The sequence below is a fragment of the Orbicella franksi genome, chromosome 2 (assembly GCF_964199315.1).
Source record: "Orbicella franksi chromosome 2, jaOrbFran1.1, whole genome shotgun sequence".
In the NCBI taxonomy this organism is placed as follows: domain Eukaryota; kingdom Metazoa; phylum Cnidaria; class Anthozoa; order Scleractinia; family Merulinidae; genus Orbicella; species Orbicella franksi.
In genome coordinates, this window is record NC_138146.1 from 31,565,321 (window position 1) to 31,583,964 (window position 18,644).

The 18,644-nt window shown below is 39.2% G+C and overlaps 1 protein-coding gene and 1 long non-coding RNA gene across 6 annotated transcripts in view; one reads left to right on the top strand and one right to left on the bottom strand.

Annotated features, from left to right (window-relative positions):
* The window catches only part of LOC145479281 (transient receptor potential cation channel subfamily A member 1-like), a 29,589-nt gene extending 25,001 nt beyond the window's left edge, over window positions 1-4,588 (top strand). For 3 of the 4 annotated variants that reach the window (XM_081457598.1, XM_081457599.1, XM_081457600.1), the window contains exons 26-30: window positions 346-456; window positions 1,311-1,435; window positions 2,123-2,243; window positions 2,462-2,527; window positions 3,274-4,586. In XM_081457598.1, the coding sequence (XP_081313724.1) occupies window positions 346-456; window positions 1,311-1,435; window positions 2,123-2,243; window positions 2,462-2,527; window positions 3,274-3,288 (438 nt within the window). In that variant the 3' untranslated portion in view covers window positions 3,289-4,586. Of the gene's footprint in view, window positions 1-345; window positions 457-1,310; window positions 1,436-2,122; window positions 2,244-2,461; window positions 2,528-3,273 lie in introns of all 4 variants that reach the window. The other variant, XM_081457601.1, reaches the window with a different exon arrangement.
* Window positions 4,589-13,247: 8,659 nt separating this feature from the next.
* On the bottom strand, window positions 13,248-17,966 carry LOC145479302 (uncharacterized). 2 transcript variants are annotated; one of them, XR_014048410.1, is made up of 3 exons: window positions 14,232-17,966; window positions 14,084-14,149; window positions 13,248-13,725 (listed from the first exon to the last, which is right to left on the bottom strand). It is a non-coding gene; the product is annotated as an uncharacterized LOC145479302 (long non-coding RNA). The 2 variants fall into 2 exon arrangements; XR_014048409.1 differs by having other exon boundaries at window positions 13,248-13,839.
* Between the last annotated feature and the right edge of the window lie 678 nt (window positions 17,967-18,644).

Genomic DNA, 18,644 nt, shown 5'->3' on the forward strand with positions numbered 1-18,644 from the left:
CTTAAATGTCCGTAATGAAACCTGAAAACATATCAAAGCCTGTCAGCTTATCCTATACATAACATGTAGGTATGTAGTACACTTAAACACACATGGGTATGAAATATTTCGTACTTTTTCCTCTATACCTAAAGAAGACTGGAAGTGGCCATCCAAAATATTATGGTAAATCAAGTTAAATTCTACTTTGTGTCGGCTTTGCTTAACTTGGCGTGTTTGACACCTTTAGCTTAAACGCCAAAAGTATAGAGTAAACTGGCAATGTTATAACTGGCGTTTTGTGCGTCTTGATAAACTGAGTACTCTAGTCTAATTATTATAATGATTCATGGATTTGTCTTCAAGGTTGAACTGCTTTTAGAATTAGAAAGAGCCACTCCTAGAAAAGTTCTCAGAAAGATCTGGGTTCCATACTGCGTGGAGTATCCCAACAGAAAACGAACATGGAGGCAAAAGGTAAGAGTCAATATGGGGTGTGTTTCTTTGGGATGATCTGTTCCAGGATCAGTAGACGGATTCGGCTAATGTGTTTTCATCCTCGTTGCCACCCAATTCAGGTCAGTTGGTTATTGATTTGGGAGGTTACAATTGTGCAATTTGCCACACGCAAGTGATTGCATGGGAGTATATACAAACAGAAATTGTTACCTCTCAAATGAACCATCGCTTGATCTGAATTGGGTGACAACAAGGGTGTAAACACGTTAGCCGAATCTGTCTATGATCCAGAATCACTCGGATCATGGTGCAGCAAAGGAACCGATGAATCCTTGGCCAGAGTGGATTGACTCATCGGCCGGTCAGGTGCAGCACGATCCAGGTGATCTTGGATCATTGAGCCGATCTGGATTATCTCTAAGTAACGTTCCCCGGCTTAGTGAAGAAATAAGCACTAAAAGCATACCGCCAATTTAAACTGCAATTTGCAAACCCTTCATGGAGGGTTTTGTTGCCAAATGTTAGGTAGGAAAGTGCTCTAGCTTAACGAATCCGTTATGAAGATCCTAACCGGAGCTGGAATCCTAACCGCAACACCTTTCACATTCTAAAAATAACTACAGGGGGCTATTGCCTATGCTCTAAGACATTTAAAGATGTAACAGACCTTCAGGCGAATTCATAGCATACATACATATAACATAAGACACCGTCTCCAACATAGGGACATGAACGTATGAACGACTAACTGACAGCGTATAAACCGTCTGGTTGTTATTATATAAATCTCAATTCCATACTGAGTTTTCCAAAGCAGTGTGGTCAATGTTGTAATGTGGCCCCTAAAGGCTCTGGTTTAATTTTTTCTGCAGCTTGTGGAATTTGGTTCGCCCAAGAAACACACAGCAAACCAGCAAACATATGTGAATCCAGCTCTGTTACAAATCAGTGACAAGGTCACCAAACTGGCTGACAAGGTCGACCAACAAGAAGACAAGTCAGTAATGTTAAGCTTGTTTCTAAATCTTTTGCGAAAGTTTTAACCCCACCCTTTGTGCAAATATGCAGAAAGGTGGTATGAATGGAATACTGAAGGAATTTAGAACAAACTGAGATTTTTTTGTTACAGTCTAAAGCCCTGTACTTCCAACATTCCATTGAGTTATTCCACTGAGTTATTTAGTCATATTACAAACGTTTTGCATGAAACTATCCACATTAACAGTAAACTAATGTCGATAGAACATATTATAACAGGATATTTTTGGCAGGTAACGCCGTGTTTGAAACGTGCTAGTCACGTGCTACCAGCAACGGTTCTGATCTAAGAAAGTCCTTGATAGATACGAAGACTAGTGTGAAACTCGCGACCGGTCTTTCCCGTAGCAATCTTATGTGGTCATATAATATGCCCTGTTTGTATTCCCGACATTGAACTGGAACTAGCTTGCAATGGAGGTTCATGCGAGGGAATGTCATTAAAAAGGAGATTAATATAATTTGCATTTGAAAAAACTCCTCGCATTTTTTCAGTTGTCTCAATTGCAAGCTAGTTACAGTGCATTCCGAGAATTCGAATATGGTCTATTCTCTAACTCTGTGCTATGCTTTTTCTTAAGTGCCATATGGAATGCTGCGAACACGGGAGTAACGAAATAACCGGGGTGCTTCTTTTAATTGATAGGTTGCAAAACATTATCCGCCTCCTTGGAAGACTTGATCAAAGACTGACCGAGATGACTTCGAGTGGAAAACCGTTGACCAGCACAGTGGATGGACAGCAGGCGCTCTCCAGAGAACCTCCGGTTTGACTGTTTGTTTGTTCGTTTGTTTGTTTTTCATGTCACAATTCTGAATTCATGAATCATCAGGCGCAACTGATATTGGTAACCCTCAGTAAACGTCCGAAATCAGGAGCCCAGAATTTGAAATTGCTTTTAGCCAGGAAATGAATATAGTCTTCTGGCTTTTCACTGAATCATCAGTAAAATTTGAAAACTTTTCCTCGTATGTTATTTTTTAGATTGTTCCGATTAGCGGGTTCACACAAGAACGCCCGTCCACAGAAACGACACGGAGGCCATCCATGGTAACACGGATCCCTTTTTCGCTTTTTTCTCCTAGATATTATAGTTTTTAATGGGAGGGAGGGATGGTAATGGATGCAGTTTAGGTGATCAACAATTCTTATGCAGAACACTACGTTGTTAATCGTGGGACTAACGCAATCTAAAGTCCGTCGCAATGTCTTTTGAATGACGCAATTCGAGACTGTCATGGAGATTTTAATGGTATTGCCGTGGTAAAGTCGTAATAAAATGATATCACCACGGAAATCGAAACTTTAATTCAAACTAAAACTCAAAACGTAAGTAAACCTAACAGGGCGTGTACTCTGTTGGTTACCATAGCAAACTACACGATAATTGCCTTTTTAGACAAAAAGCAGCTGATGTTTCGAGAGTTATGCTTTTGTGTATTGCTGAGAGTTCAACATTGAACTATTAATGAAGGAAAAAATACCTAAATCTGTGGCTTGCCTTTTTCGTCAGATCAGCGAATGAAACAATGCAACACTGTTCATTCTCTGAACACCACCACCGTGCCAAAAGTTGTTTGATAACATTTCACAAAAAGGGAAACTAATCGGAACAAGACTCGTTAATGAAATTTAGAAGCATCGTTTTGGGTGTAAAGAATTACTGAAGAAGATACTAATAGGACAGACAGAAAGAGTAGATGACTGTAGATTTGGTCTCTTACAATACCCATCGCATTTTACTGATAAGGGAGAAAGGGCCTAAATGTTCTAACTGATTGTTATCTTGGTTGTAGGAGTCCACGGTGTAAACACACAATTTCAAGATTCCAGATGAAACTGCAAATCTGGCGTAAATAAGGCTCTCTCCAAACGTGATGCGATCACCGATCCCAAACGTAACGGAGATCTAATAGAAAGGAGCAGAACCTACCATTTCCGTGCAACGGCCGAGCCAAGACTTCCCATCTTCAATTCCGTAGCGACTTTACAATGCAAGAATTAAAAGAAGCATGTAAAGTTTGACTTCAAATATTTAAGACAGAAGCAAATTTTTTCAGTTCATCCTAAGAAGGGTGTTAATGGTCGTAGACCGACTATTAAAGCTGGAAAAAAATCGATTGCCTAGGGATCCATATCTTTTTGCTTAATTACATTTGGCACTGGTTATCAAAGGATATCGTTTGGTTCAAAGTTTCTTGCAGCACATAAAAAGAATTGAAAAAATTTCATGTCAAAAAATAATTATTTCAAAGATGAAATAAAATGGTGCTAGGTGAATAACGTTGACTCAATGACTTGCAATGTGTGATAATGGGTTTCTTTGTTTAATTATCACAAATAAAAAATATACAAATTAAATTGTAATTGCTGTGTGTTTTGTACTATTTTGTTTTCATCAAACAAAAGCTGAATTACTCGGACCCATGACCCAAGAGGTTCCCGCCCAAAATATACATTTTTAGTTTTATACTGCGCCACCATATTCTGGCAACTTCCAGCTCTTCAAATATTGGGAACAAGATTGTAGTATTGGCATTGTGTTCATTCCATAACCATTAGAGCCCAACAGAACTCCATTAAACCTCAGATTAGAGTACATTCCAAAGATAACTTGCTCGTAACGTTCTTTCCCCGCATATTCTTGCATACGGCTGGCGCGCCTGGAATTTGAATTGACCAATCAGGATTCTAAAGGCGGGGAAAACTGTACTGTCCCGACTTCATGTTAACACTGAGGAAACGCATCGCAGTCGGGCAACTTTTTTCACTGGAGACGGCATTGAATAGTCACGAAAAAGAATTCAGAATTCCAAAAACCATACGATATATAACAGATTGTAAAAAGTGAAATATTTGAAACACTTTGTCTCCAAGCTTTTAATTTGGCGACAAAAATGGGTCGTCCGTGTCCGGCAACTCGTTCGTAGTTCGTCGAATGTCGCCAGGAAGGAAAATAGTTGTCTGGTTCTAAACAAAATATATTGTCCTTTGTCAAATTAAACCAGAATTCTCGAGTTATGTATTAGAAGAAATCAAAACAAACTTTTACACTGTCTTTATCTTGTTAGCTGCGAAATAAAAGACTCTAATCATGTCGTTTCGAAAAAAACAGCTCGAGTTTGATTGTCTTTCGTACGCGTACTGCGCGCGCAGGCATCGTATGCAAGAATTGATTTCAAATCAGCTGCGTTTTGTGGTATTAAAAGCTGTGCAAATTATATGAACATAAGTTTAAATAAGCATGCCGGGCTGGTGATACATTAAATACGAAGATGTATTCTACACTGACCAAACAAAAAGGGTATTTGTGTTGCAGATTATAGTTGCACTTGTAAACAAAAACATCAATATGAAAATCAAAGGGTAAACCGAGAGGCACACTTTGCTTTCTACTCGGGAAAATATCAGAGATCTCGAGATTGCATTAATCTATCCTAATTGTAAAAAAAATGAAGTTATTAATTTCTTTCCTGAATGTGAAACCAAGAACAGGTACATTTTAACAGTTCTTAGCTGTTAGAATAGCAAAGGTTAGTGTAGCCGAGTAACGTTGTGTAAAAGATAATAAATGTAATAAATGGTATAGGAGTCTTTTTGATTGCACACTGTATGGTTGAAAACCATTCTTCAGTAATTTATTTTGTAAAGAAAACACCGAGCTTAAACAGCGAGAGAGAAACTTAGTACATTGAGCGCTAGCTAAGACAGATTGTCAGTGCTTTAGGTGACCATGCACGGCTACCAATGGCTTGGCCAATGGCTTGGCCAATGGCTTGGCCAATGGCTTAGCCAATGGCTCGTACAAGCAACGAATCGTGAAAGTCCGTAAGTAACGACCTCCGAAAGAAGTAAGCCCACCCCCATCCCCGAAAATAGAGGGACTAAGGTTCAAAAGTATAATTATTTTTCCAATCAATAACCTGAATAACGTACGATGAACTGATGACGATTCAACTAGGGAAGGTATAGCTTATTCCAGGAGGCGTCATGATGCGCACTGGTAAAACAAACCCCGCAAAATTTTTATCAAGTAATAAGAAAGTACTAACAGGACCTTTTCTTCAAATTGAAATTACTAAAATTGACAACTTTGCGTCATTTTTAACGAGAACGCATGAAAAGGAGCGTTTAATCATATTGAAATTCAAAACTCGACCAGAGCAGTTAAATATTTATAAAGCAGACTAACGTAGCAGTGCATCATGAACAGTAAAAATAGTATCTTACATCACGGTCTACATATAAAGTGCCCACCCATGTGCCAGCAACATAAATTTGAACTCGAACAAAGAAGTTCTAAACGATTTATAAGAACTCAGTGTTTTTACGAATTACACCCGCAGCCTTAGAGGAATACAGCCCTGTTCTCATAGATGCTAGATTTGGCCCTTTCTCAAATCTACACACGTGTATTTCACTTGTGGAAGTCTATCGATTTGGACAGTGTTTGGGTTGGAGATCCTGGCCCATATCAACTTTCTTTTCTCTCGTAAGTTCTCGCGCGTTTAGAGATGCGCCACGCTGGCGTTTTAGATGCGGGGATCCCAACCAATGCTTACCTAACTTTTTAAAGATGCTAGATTTAGCCCTCCCCCAAATCTACACACGTGTATTTCACTTGTGGAAGTCTATCGATTTAGACAGTGCTTGGATGAGAGATTCTCGCCCCTATCAACGTTCTTTTCTCTCGTAAGTTCTCGCGCGTTTAGAGATGCGCCACACTCGCGTTTTAGGTTCGTGGGTCCCAACCAATGCTTACCTAACTTTTTAAAGATGCTAGATTTACCCCTCCCCCAAATATACACACGTGTATTTCACTTGTGGAAGTCTATCGATTTGGACAGTGTTTGGGTTGGAGATTCTCTGCCGCATCAACTTTCTTTTCTCTCGTAAGTTCTCGTGCCTTGAGAGATGCGCCACACTCGCGTTTTAGGTTCGTGGATCCCAACGAATGCTTACCTAACTTTTTAAAGATACTAGATTTAACCCTCCCCCAAATCTACACACGTGTATTTCACTTGTGGAAGTCTATCGATTTGGACAGTGTTTGGGTTGGAGATTCTCTGCCGCATGAACTTTCTTTACTTTCGTAAGTTCTCGCGCGTTTAGAGATGCGCCACACTCACGTTCACGTAGGGGCCAAACCACCCCCCTAATGTTTCATGAAGGCTATATTTGCTTGGTTTATATATTTCTAAACCGCGTTTGGCAGATGAGCTTTCTTTGTTCTCCAGTTTATTTTAATTTGGAATTCGTGACAAAATGTCAGATTATGACGTCATAATTGATGACGTCACCAAAACGTGCTATAATTTTTTGTAAAATCTGATGTAAAGATTATGTCATTGGAAAGCCCTGACTTGAGGAGTAAAATGCTGAAAACCGTTTTTTTGCTATGATGATTATTTTTTGAGATATGGTAAATTAAATATTTTTTTGTTGTCCCCCCCGAAATTTGCTTAACCATACTGTCCTTCTTAAGTCAGTCTCTCTGGTTTATTTTTTTCAGTTTTATTCTAAGAAGGCTAATAATCTAGAAAAATAGAAAGCTTAATGTTGTCAAAAATCGTATGGTTTAGAAATTTGATTTTCGGCTTTGTTAGGTTGGTATTAAAAGTAAAAAAACGGGTGACGTCACAGGTTATGACGTAACAAAACTAATTTTAACGCAATAACACTAGAGGGATAATTTTTTATCTCGATTTTCTTCTTTATTTTTGCTTTAGTCATCTGGCACATCACATGTGAAACATAGCTGCATTTGTTGGAACAACATTACGGCTCCAATTTGGGGATTTTTCTCAAGGGGGGGACCATATATTTTGCAGAGTTATTTTTCATATTTAAAAATGCCATATTTCATTCAATTTTTATGATATGGACAAAATTTTTTCTGGTTTCAACTCCCCTTGATGTGCTCTTTCGAACACATTGTAAAAAATATGCATATCAAAAACTTCAAAAGTGGCAAAAAAGATGACGTCAACACTGTGACGTCACAACTTTGACATTTACTGACATTTTTTTACGTAAATATAATTGGCAATAGGTCACCTGATCATCTGCCAAGTTTGGTGTAGAAAGAGTCAATACTTTTTAAGTAATGCGAAATAATGTGAAATACCCAAGAACTGACGAAACATTTGGGGGGTGGTTTGGCCCCTACGTGCAAGTCTTTCTTCGCGTGTGTTTAGACGTGATCCGATATATAATAACCTTGTTTTGTTCCAGATTGTTGGCGTCGGTAGAGTCCGCCATCATTTGAAAGCATCGGGAATGACTCGAACGCACTATTTACTTTTAAAGCACCATTAATATCGTGACTTCATTTTAAAACTTGTCTCATATTCCATCCACCCTTTCTGGTTTATTTTTTATTTAATATCATCGATATGTCACTGAAACAGATTATGACGCCTTCCCTGGCCGCAAAACGAAGAACCCTAGTGAGAGTATGTAAGGAATGCTAGGAAAATTTCCTACCATTTCTCTGCGGTACTTACAGTAAAAGCCCCTTGCGTCCCGTGACAATGTGAAACGAAATGGCCATCAGAAGACAAAATTTTAACTGGTTGAAAAGGCAAAATGAATTATGCACGATTTAAAACGAACTTGACAACAACAATGAGATTCAGAAAGGACCTGAATATAAAGATCATTTTCAATAACGGCGGGAGAAACTCACAACAACTTTAAAAGAAGCACAGTGTTTTTAGTTTTCTAGGAAATCAAATTGGTATAAATGTTCGACGATTTACAAGATTTAAATTTACGATCAAATCAAACTACAAACATTTCGATCTTTTGCGTTCACTAAATGTCAGTGTGTATCTGACAGTTGAACAACTTACAACGAAGATGTGTTTCAGATTATTTAACAAAACTATTGAAAATAGCCAATGAGTGCGAGAGAATAATTGCAGTTACAAGTCACTAATCAAGAGAGGTAAACTTATTCTTTATTCATTCCACTTTTAATTTCTAATTATTTTAATTTTAACATTGTAATTTGGAGTGAAATCCGTCACTCGCTTGTCAGAGTCACAAGTGCTGTTTCTATACTCTCACCTGTCACTTGTCACTAAGACGTTCAAAAAGCAAAGAATTACATGTAGAATTTGATAATTACTCTTGAAAAATCACTTTGTTGTCTTTGTTAGACAGGATCCAGTTACGAGCGCTGGGAATCTTGATCAATATCGATCAATGAAATTGCTTTGGGCGCAAGTATTCTTCAGTGCCGTTGTGGCCCTGTGTTCTAACGCCAAAGGTATGTATAGGTCTAAAAGTGTACAAGAATTGAGGAAAGTAATAGGGAGATATTTTATGATGACATGAATTTTGGAGCTAATTAAATGTTCAATACAGAAAGTTTCTTTTCTAAAGAAATGCTCCATAAGGTGCGAAGAAAATAGATTCTAAATATGTGCAAGGGAATATGGACCATTTCTTCAAAGCTGGCTGTACTCTCATACCTCTGCACGTGGTCAAGATGGCGGGTCGGTCGAGTTTTGCGAGCTCTCTTACATTTTACTTAATAATATGTTTACTCCTTGCTCAAGTCTCGAAGTTTTGCCCTCAAGGAACCCAACACAGTAACCTTCAAATTCTTATGGCTACAAAAGACGCAAATGAAGTGAAGCTCAACGTTTATCCAGCAAAGTCAACTCCGAGATCCCTCGCAACCAGCATGGCGAACGCAACGAAGACCATGAAGCTGATTCGCTTTATACGCCTTCTAAATACAGCCATGATTGCAAATGTCATTTTATTATCGAATGATATACAACTAAATCCAGGCCCTGGGCCTATTCAACATCGTGAAATGAGAGGCTTGCGTCTATTCCATTTGAATATCTGCAGCCTAAGAAATAAGGTGGACGAGCTTCGACTGTTCTGCGAAACACACAAACCTCATGTGCTATCGATAAACGAAACATGGTTGGATGAGTCATTTTCAGACGAAGAAATTTGGCTTCCAGGCTTCAATTTACTGAGGAAAGATAGAAATTGCCATGGGGGTGGATTAGCAGTTTACATCGCTGAACACCTGAGCTTCAATCGACTGGACGAAGCAAATCCCGAACTAATGTGTGCAGATTTAGAAGCAATTTGGTTTGAATTGTCTCAACCGAAATCAAAGAAGCTGTTGGTTGGCTCTATTTACAGATCACCAAATTCGGATATTTCCGCTTTTAATTCGAGTTTGGAGAAGACCCTAAACAACCTTAAGAGTATCGGTGCGGAAACGGTACTCATGGGGGACTTAAATGTTGATTTCTCCAAATCAATAACATCTTATAAACACCTTCAACAGATAACCAAGTCATTTTGCCTAAAACAGTTAATCAAAGGATTTACAAGAGTAACGCAGCACACCAGAACTTTAATTGATTTATTTTTCACCTCAAGGCCAGAACTTTATTTCGCCGGTGTTGTACCAGTTGGTTTTTCTGACCATAGTGCTATTTTTGGGGTAAGAAAGCTACACAGGATGAAACGCCCTCCACCAAAAATTATTGAAACGAGAAATTATAAACATTATAATCCAGCATTGTTCCGTGACGACCTAAAACACATCCCATGGGAAATCATCGAACTCGAAGAAACACCAGAGGGTAGTTGGAACGCCTTTAAAGACCTTTTTCTAACAGCTGCCGACAAACACGCACCCATTGTTATGCGTCGCGCCCGTGGATATTCAGTGCCGTGGTTAACAAGCGATCTAAAGAAACTTATGCAAGAGCGTGATTACCACCACAAAAAGGCCCTAAGTACAAACAAAGAACAACATTGGAGCAATTATAAGCGGTTACGCAACACCATAAACACAAGAATGCGTAAAGAAAAAATTGACTATTATGCAAATCAACTGGCGGATGAAAAAGACCCAAAGGTGATGTGGCGAACTTTGCATAAAATCGTCCCCCAAAAAATCAAATCAGTACCTTCAAGCAGTGACGGTCTTACAGCCTCAAGATTCAATGGCTTTTTTACATCGATCGCAAACTCTCTGAGCAGCCATTTTGAACGTTGTACTCTGCCAAAAGTTATGTCAACTAGAGTTGAACAAGACTTTGTCCTTGAAGAGGTGTCATCCGGATTTGTTCAAAAAGAACTGCTCAAAATGAAGTCAACTAAAGCTACTGGCCTCGATGGAATTCCTGCTCGATTACTGAAAGATGCAGCAAATGAAATATCTAGACCAGTCGCCTACCTCATAAATTTAACAATTTCTACCTGTATGATACCATCTGAATGGAAAACTGCGAAGGTAACTCCAATATACAAATCGGGCGATAACAGCGACCCAAATAATTATCGTCCGATTTCAGTCCTTCCGTTGATTTCTAAAGTAATGGAACGAGCAATTCAATCACAGCTTGTAGCATTTCTAATCAGAAACCATTCCTTGTCAGTGCATCAATCAGGATTCCGTAAGAAACACTCCACTGAAACAGCCACTGTACACTTTGTTGATCACATTTTAGAACAAATGGATAAACAGATGATTACCGGGTCTATTTTTATAGACCTAAAAAAAGCGTTCGATCTCGTTGACCACCTCTGCCTGCTCCACAAACTAGAACATTATGGAATTAGAGGGAAAAGTTTGAAATGGTTCGAAGACTACCTTACAGCTCGATCCCAGAAGGTCAAATACAACCAAGACGAATCATCGAGCTTAACTATTAGTTATGGGGTTCCCCAAGGATCCATACTGGGCCCGATACTATTTGTGATATACATCAATGATCTCCCGCAAAGTCTACTGAAGTCACAAATAGGCATGTATGCCGACGATACTGTTATATATTTCTCTGATTCCTGTCCAGATATCATCAAGCAGGTTCTTCAAAACGATCTTACCAATGTTGAGAAATGGTTAGTAAGCAACAGGCTGATACTCAATCAGAGTAAAACTAAATGGATGCTGTTTGGAACTAGGCAAAAACTAGAACACTGTCCAGACTATAAAATAGAGCTTCACGGGAAAAACATTGACAGAGTATCAAGCTTCTGTTATTTAGGGGTAACACTAGATGAGAATCTTTCATGGAACGAACATGTAGAATTGATTTGTAAGAGAGTAAGAAAACGTCTCGGCCTGCTGTCACGCATACGACCCTACCTTACTCTAAAAGCTGCTAAATGCGTGTATAATTGTTTAGTTCAGCCGATTTTTGATTACACTAACACGGTATGGGATGGGCTGTCAATCGGTTGCAGTAACAGCTTGCAACGTCTGCAAAACAGAGCAGCACGCATTATACAAAGGAGGGCAACAACCGAAGGATCTTTTAAAATGTTAGGGTGGGTGGATTTGGAAACCCAAAGAAAAGCCCACAAATGCATTTTAGTTTTTAAATGTTTAAATAATTTAGCTCCTCCATATTTGTCGGATTATTTTATTAGAAATTGCAACGTTCATTCTTACAACACGAGGAAAAGGAACGACATGCACTTGCCGAAACCCAAGTTAACGCTAGGGAAAAGGACTTTCAGATACTCTGGTGCGCTTCATTTTAATAATTTACCCACTACAATAAAAGAAGCAACATCGCTCCCCATTTTTAAAAATCTTCTTAGACTTTATTTTAGAGAGTAGTTTTTATTTTTAATTTTTTATAATTGTTAACGTTAATCTCTATGTATAGAAATTTAATGTAGTCTTAATTTACGCAGGGCCCCTTTTGATACCAGCCAAGTGCTGATTGGGCCACCCTGCCTAAATAAAGTTGACCTTGACCTTGATACAAGAAGAAGTTACTGACTGTTTCAAAATTCCGTCCTGCCAACGAGTTGGACCATTGTTAGGTGTAAGAACGTCACATTTTGAACCCTAAACTAATATGGGTATAAGGGTATATTCCCTTCATTTTATCTTGTAAAGTTGATGAATGTTCTGCCATCCCAAATTGAAAAAAAACAAAAAAAAAAAAAAACAGTTTTCTTTATGAGGGCTGCTTCTCTTGAATGTGTCTACAGGTTGTTTCTCGATCTCTCCGGAATCTCGATGGTATCTCAATATTTTTTTCATTCTCCCGGGATAGCTAGTGTTTGACCCAGCCCAAAAAACGAGAGGACTTGAAATAAGTGCCATCTGAAGTCAATTTTTAATCATTGAAAGGGCTCTATGATGAGGGTCTTTATACATATACCAGGGAGAACCGAGGACCCAGACTTGGAGAGGATCTTGCTAAGATACCAATACTAAGCTTTGAAATGCTTAGTAAACAAATTTTGCAGATGAGAGGCGACTTTATGAAGGAGACTTGCTTCTAAAACCGCACGAGTACAAAGAGCTGAAGACTGGGGCCCACGGACACAAACGATGCTTTACACCGGGCCGACAATGGCCTGACGGGAAGATCCCTTTTAAATTGGATAGCTCTTTAGGTAGGACCTGTTAATTATGTAACAAAGGTGATAAAAGCATGGTAATTACAAGCGGAATCGACATCATCGTGTAAAATATGAAAAGTGGAAATCTAAATCTTGTGTGTTTCATGTTGCATTTGTAAGATATAAATCATTTTACGTAGTTTAGCGCAAAATTTCGACGCTTAAATTTTTTACTTTGTTCGAGGGCTCTCACAAAGCATATGACCTTAAAACATAGATTTCTCGCATCCTTCCTATATTTCAAGAATCGCAAGACAGGGAACAGCCAGGAGTACCCAACGACACTTTAACTGGAAATTTAATGTGTGACTTCCCAAGCACTGATTCTGTGCTCCCACGTCAATTATCATTAATAATTAACTTTCCTGGGAAAAAAATATCCACTCTTCACTGCTAGCAAGATCGACTTTATTTCATAAAACTCCCAGCCAGACATAATGAAAATTTTGAATACCGAGCTAGAAAAATGGCAATTAGCCAAGTAGCCAGCCAGCAGTAAAGGGTAACATTGAAAATGCCAGCAAGGCAATTATTGACGCAAAAATGTTCTGGCCAGCGTTTTGACCTAGATTAAAAACAAACGCATTGTTTAGGACCTTTATTCAACAGCCTATTGTCTGTTGACTATTATTAGAGATAAATTAGCAATATGTGGTTATTTTTGCCGCTATGAGCAAACTCTACACTATGATTATGTTATCACTTAAAAACAATACAACTTACCATTTATGTCTTAAGCGGATCGGACAAGGTGTCTCCCAGCACGTTGTTTTCCGATACTTCAGATGCCTTCCAGGTTCAGCATACGTGTGACAGTTTGGCACTTTACGTTCTGACATCTAAAACGGTTCACACTGATGTTTAAAATAAGATCCCTCTAATCCTTCTAGACATTCAGATCAAACTTGCTTTCACCAAAGAAATGTCTGTTGCAAAATTACTTTTATATAACGCTGTAAGGGAAATAAACAAAAAATAATATTGAAGTCCTTTATTACTACATATCGGCCTTACTTCTACATTGCTAGCCCAATAATGATTGTAATTTCAACAACAGCAACACACTTTATATGTTTACCCCGATTTAGTAGTTTACAATTATTTCCAATGATTTTTTTGAAAAATAAAGGGTTATGCCAGCTCCTTAAAACAACCAAAGGGAGCTGGTTTAGTGCTGATTAGTAACACCATGTTTACCTCAAAAGTATTGAAAAACGTGTTTTTCTTTTTCTTTGGACAACTGTCTTCTCTGAGCTTCCCACTCTAGAATTGCGAGATAAAAGTGTATAAACCACATTAGAATCTTTATCATAAAACGAGTAAGAAAAATCTTGATAATACATACCTTGAATGTTGGTGATCCATCTCAGTCCATGTCACTGATCCATGCCTTACCCAAGACTGCAAAGTACTGTCAACACAACTTTCACAAATTAATTTAACTTGAAAGCTAAACAACTAAAGACACTCACATTCCTAGAGGTAGTTTACCGTAAAAATTTCATAAATACCCATTGAAGGGATGTTCAAAGCCGTTCACCGTAAAAGTTTCACACAGTTAAGTGCAAAGTTTCGCAGCAAAGACCCCAGCATTGTTAGGATGTTATAGGCCGTTCACCGTAAAAGTTTCACACAGTTAAGTGCAAACATTCGCAGCAAAGACCCCGGCATTGTTGGGATGTTACAGGCCGTTCACCGTAAAAGTTTCACACAGTTAAGTGCAAACATTCGCAGCAAAGACCCCGGCATTGTTGGGATGTTACAGGCCGTTCACCGTAAAAGTTTCACACAGTTAAGTGCGAACATTCGCAGCAAAGACCCCGGCATTGTTGGGATGTTACAGGCCGTTCACCATAAAAGTTTCACACAGCTAAGTGCAAAGTTTCGCAGCAAAGACCCCGGCATTGTTGGAATGTTACAGGCCGTTCACCGTAAAAGTTTCACACAGTTAAGTGCAAAGTTTCGCAGCAAAGACCCCGGCATTGTTGGGATGTTATAGGCCGTTCACCGTAAAAGTTTCACACAGTTAAGTGCAAACATTCGCAGCAAAGACCCCGGCATTGTTGGGATGTTACAGGCCGTTCACCGTAAAAGTTTCACACAGTTAAGTGCAAACATTCGTAGCAAAGACCCCGGCATTGTTGGGATGTTACAGGCCGTTCACCGTAAAAGTTTCACACAGTTAAGTGCGAACATTCGCAGCAAAGACCCCGGCATTGTTGGGATGTTACAGGCCGTTCACCATAAAAGTTTCACACAGCTAAGTGCAAAGTTTCGCAGCAAAGACCCCGGCATTGTTGGAATGTTACAGGCCGTTCACCGTAAAAGTTTCACACAGTTAAGTGCAAAGTTTCGCAGCAAAGACCCCGGCATTGTTGGGATGTTATAGGCCGTTCACCGTAAAAGTTTCACACAGTTAAGTGCAAAGTTTCGCAGCAAAGACCCCGGCATTGTTGGGATGTTATAGGCCGTTCACCGTAAAAGTTTCACACAGTTAAGTGCAAACATTCGCAGCAAAGACCTCGGCATTATCGGGATGTTATAGGCCGTTCACCGTAAAAGTTTCACACAGTTAAGTGCGAACATTCGCAGCAAAGACCCCGGCATTGTTGGGATGTTATAGGCCGTTCACCGTAAAAGTTTCACACAGTTAAGTGCAAAGTTTCGCAGCAAAGACCCCGGCATTGTTGGAATGTTAAAGGCCGTTCATAGTAAAAGTATTGCTATTAACAGCATCATTACTCGTTAACTCGTTAACAAAATGTATCAATCAGATCAATGTAATGTCATAAATATACACTGGACGATCAGCATAAAAGATTCACAAAGTTAATCTCGTGATTTCATCAACAAATTTGCTCATCTTTTCTCGGGTACCAGTCCATGACATCGGGTAACGTTTGCAGCATCTTTAGCTGTGCTTCTTATAGTTCACGCAGTTAATTTTACACCTGAAAAATGATATGTTTTAGAAAATTTAACATACTGCACAATCCCTCTTATATCGGCGTCCTCCCCCTGTCCACACACACACACTTGCATCCAAATACGCATACAGCCACGGACACATAATAATATACAAAACTGGTGATACTATCGGGCCCCTCAATGTAAGATCTAGATCAAGAACTATGTTCACAAAAATAGCTCATTCATGAGAGAATTCAACGAAATGTCTTAGATTTTAACTGATGTTACATTGCTGAAAATTACATTCCCTGGGGCAAGTCAAAGAAGCAAGGATTTAACTGTTTAAGAAAAATAAGTGTGGAATAATTTTTTACGCTCATTTCGTCATCAAACTATAACCCAGAAGCGTGAATTCAGTGAATGGTGTGAACTGGTGCCACGCCCCTCCCCTATTTTTTCGTGTGCCATGTTTCGCGCTTTGCCTAAGCTACATGAACTGAACCGCGCGATGATTGTTCCACCACAAAATCACTGTCTGTGCCATCATAAAAAGAAGGACAATAAGGCGAAATGTCTACATTTCCGGTAACAACGCAGGCATGCAAAATAACTTGTTCTCTAACAGAAACTGAATGTGCGAAAAACACGCGCGTTAACAAATGGGAACGCATAAGAAATTAAATTACACATTGTTGTCCTGGCGCTATCGACACCGAAAGAACGAAATCTGGAATGACATGATTGCCTTCTGGTCTTTTCTCACCTTTGACATGGAAAGCCTTTGTATTCCCTTTTAAATCCCAAAGTACAGTACAATTAGCACTGAACTAGATCAATCAGGTGTGTTGGTCAACAGCTCTTTCAGGGCAAATTTTCGGCGATACCAAAAGGCAGCAATAGGTAATCAGCCTTCAGTTATATAAAGAACACGATCGGACTTCAGTAAAGAAACCGATGGAAACAATACTTTCTTACACCGGGAAAAAATAATCATTTCAATATCTCGTCAGTTGTCCAATACGCGGCAAATGTGTTTCAATAGCTCATGTTTTAACGTTCGACGCGTTAAAAAGCGGTCATCATCGACTGCAGCACCGGGATCGGATTTTACTGGTCGTTAAAATTACAGAATTGAAATTACACTTGGAAGTAGGATCACTGTGGATGAATGCACTGACAATTTCGAAAACCCTTCCAAGTTCTGAGACATATCAGGCCTTTTCTTGCTTTCACTGTCTTCACTGAAGCTGCACTTTCCGTTGGGTTTGAAATACAATACAGTGGCGAATACAGTTTGAAAACCTGCGCCGGCTTTTCCCGCACACATTGCTTAAACATTATCACTGAATATTAAATATATAGGCTGATTCAGCTAGTTCAACTCCAAAGTAGTTCTTACCTGAACCTTTGAATTTATCAGTGGAGTCCTCAGAGTTCTCTGGCTGCCAAACCCTCAAACAACTGGTCGGCAAAATCTGATCGCGCGACCGTTGGACACAAAATTATACGGGAACAATGTTTTAGTTACAAAATATTACGAGGTTACCCGAGTCTCACCGGGCCTCAGGCAAAAATGTGAAAAGACTGCACGAACCAACAAACGTCATCACCAGATAACCAGTTGTCTCAAGGTAGAACATGAAAGCAGCTAGAACAGACGATGATTTTCCGCGACCGGATCAACGGTGGTGAAACATGCAACTGAACGTGGGAAAAAGGAGCGTCAAGGGAAAAGAAACCGATCTAATTTCACACTATAAATGACAGCAGAACAGACTTCTATTGTTTGCTGGTAAATAAAACTTTAATAAACAACTAACATTATATTGTAAGCATGTTTTCAAACAAAAGGTCAAGCAGTCAGAGAGTGTCAAGTGACACACTTCAGTCAGTGATCGCATCCGGAATGTAATTTCCAGCCAGAACTGATTAGTCAAACCACAGTGTAAGCTATTTGAACACCAAAAAAAATTTTCCAGCTAGCTAGCTCTCGATAAGCTAAATTCTCAGCAAGATTCTGTTTAATACTAAAATTCCCAGCCAGCTCAACTTTAGTCTGCAGAGCGGATATTTTGCGGAGCGGATCCGACGGGTACTCCTGAACAGCCCCTGGTTATCACCAGTTTTCAAGCCAATATTTTTTCTTTTGTGCATGACTTGTTTTTCATCCCACGTTAAGGGAAGGCATTCTCTTAAGTAAGTGGTTGTCTGTTGTGGTAATACGCTCCAATGTTTGAAGTGGTAAAGAAATTTAGAAGCTCCTATTACAGTCACAAACCGGAGAGTTAATTTTAACGACGAGCCAAACATGTCGCAGACTATGCAGCAGACGTTGGTAAAGAAACTTTTCACAGAGTGATCAATTGATTGCATCATTGATATATCATTTAAAGTACCGTTACCACCGTAACTAGAAAAACATTTAACAGTGACTGATTTAATTTAATTTTAAAGAGGCAAGTGTCAAGGCAGGGGATGCTATCGCCGGAGCCATGAAAGAATGGATGGATAAATCGTGTGTGGAATTTGTACCACAATCAAACGAAAAGGCCTTCCTACGGATTGTTAACAATGACGAAGAAATGTAAGTTATTAATGAGTCATGACTACAAATTCAAATGCTGTTTCCAACTTCAGGAATAAAAGATTTCTAGATATTTTTCGGGTGATGTAGCAGCACCCGTAATGTCTCAGATGAATGGCTTGCTACCCTTGGTGAGAACAATAGAACAAACAAAAGAAATAATGCCCCTAGCCCTAAACCACAGCTGCGCGCTAACAATGAAGAGAATTACAAGCTTACGAGAGCTGCTACGCTTCTGTATTTTTCTGAATGGTATATCTTGTT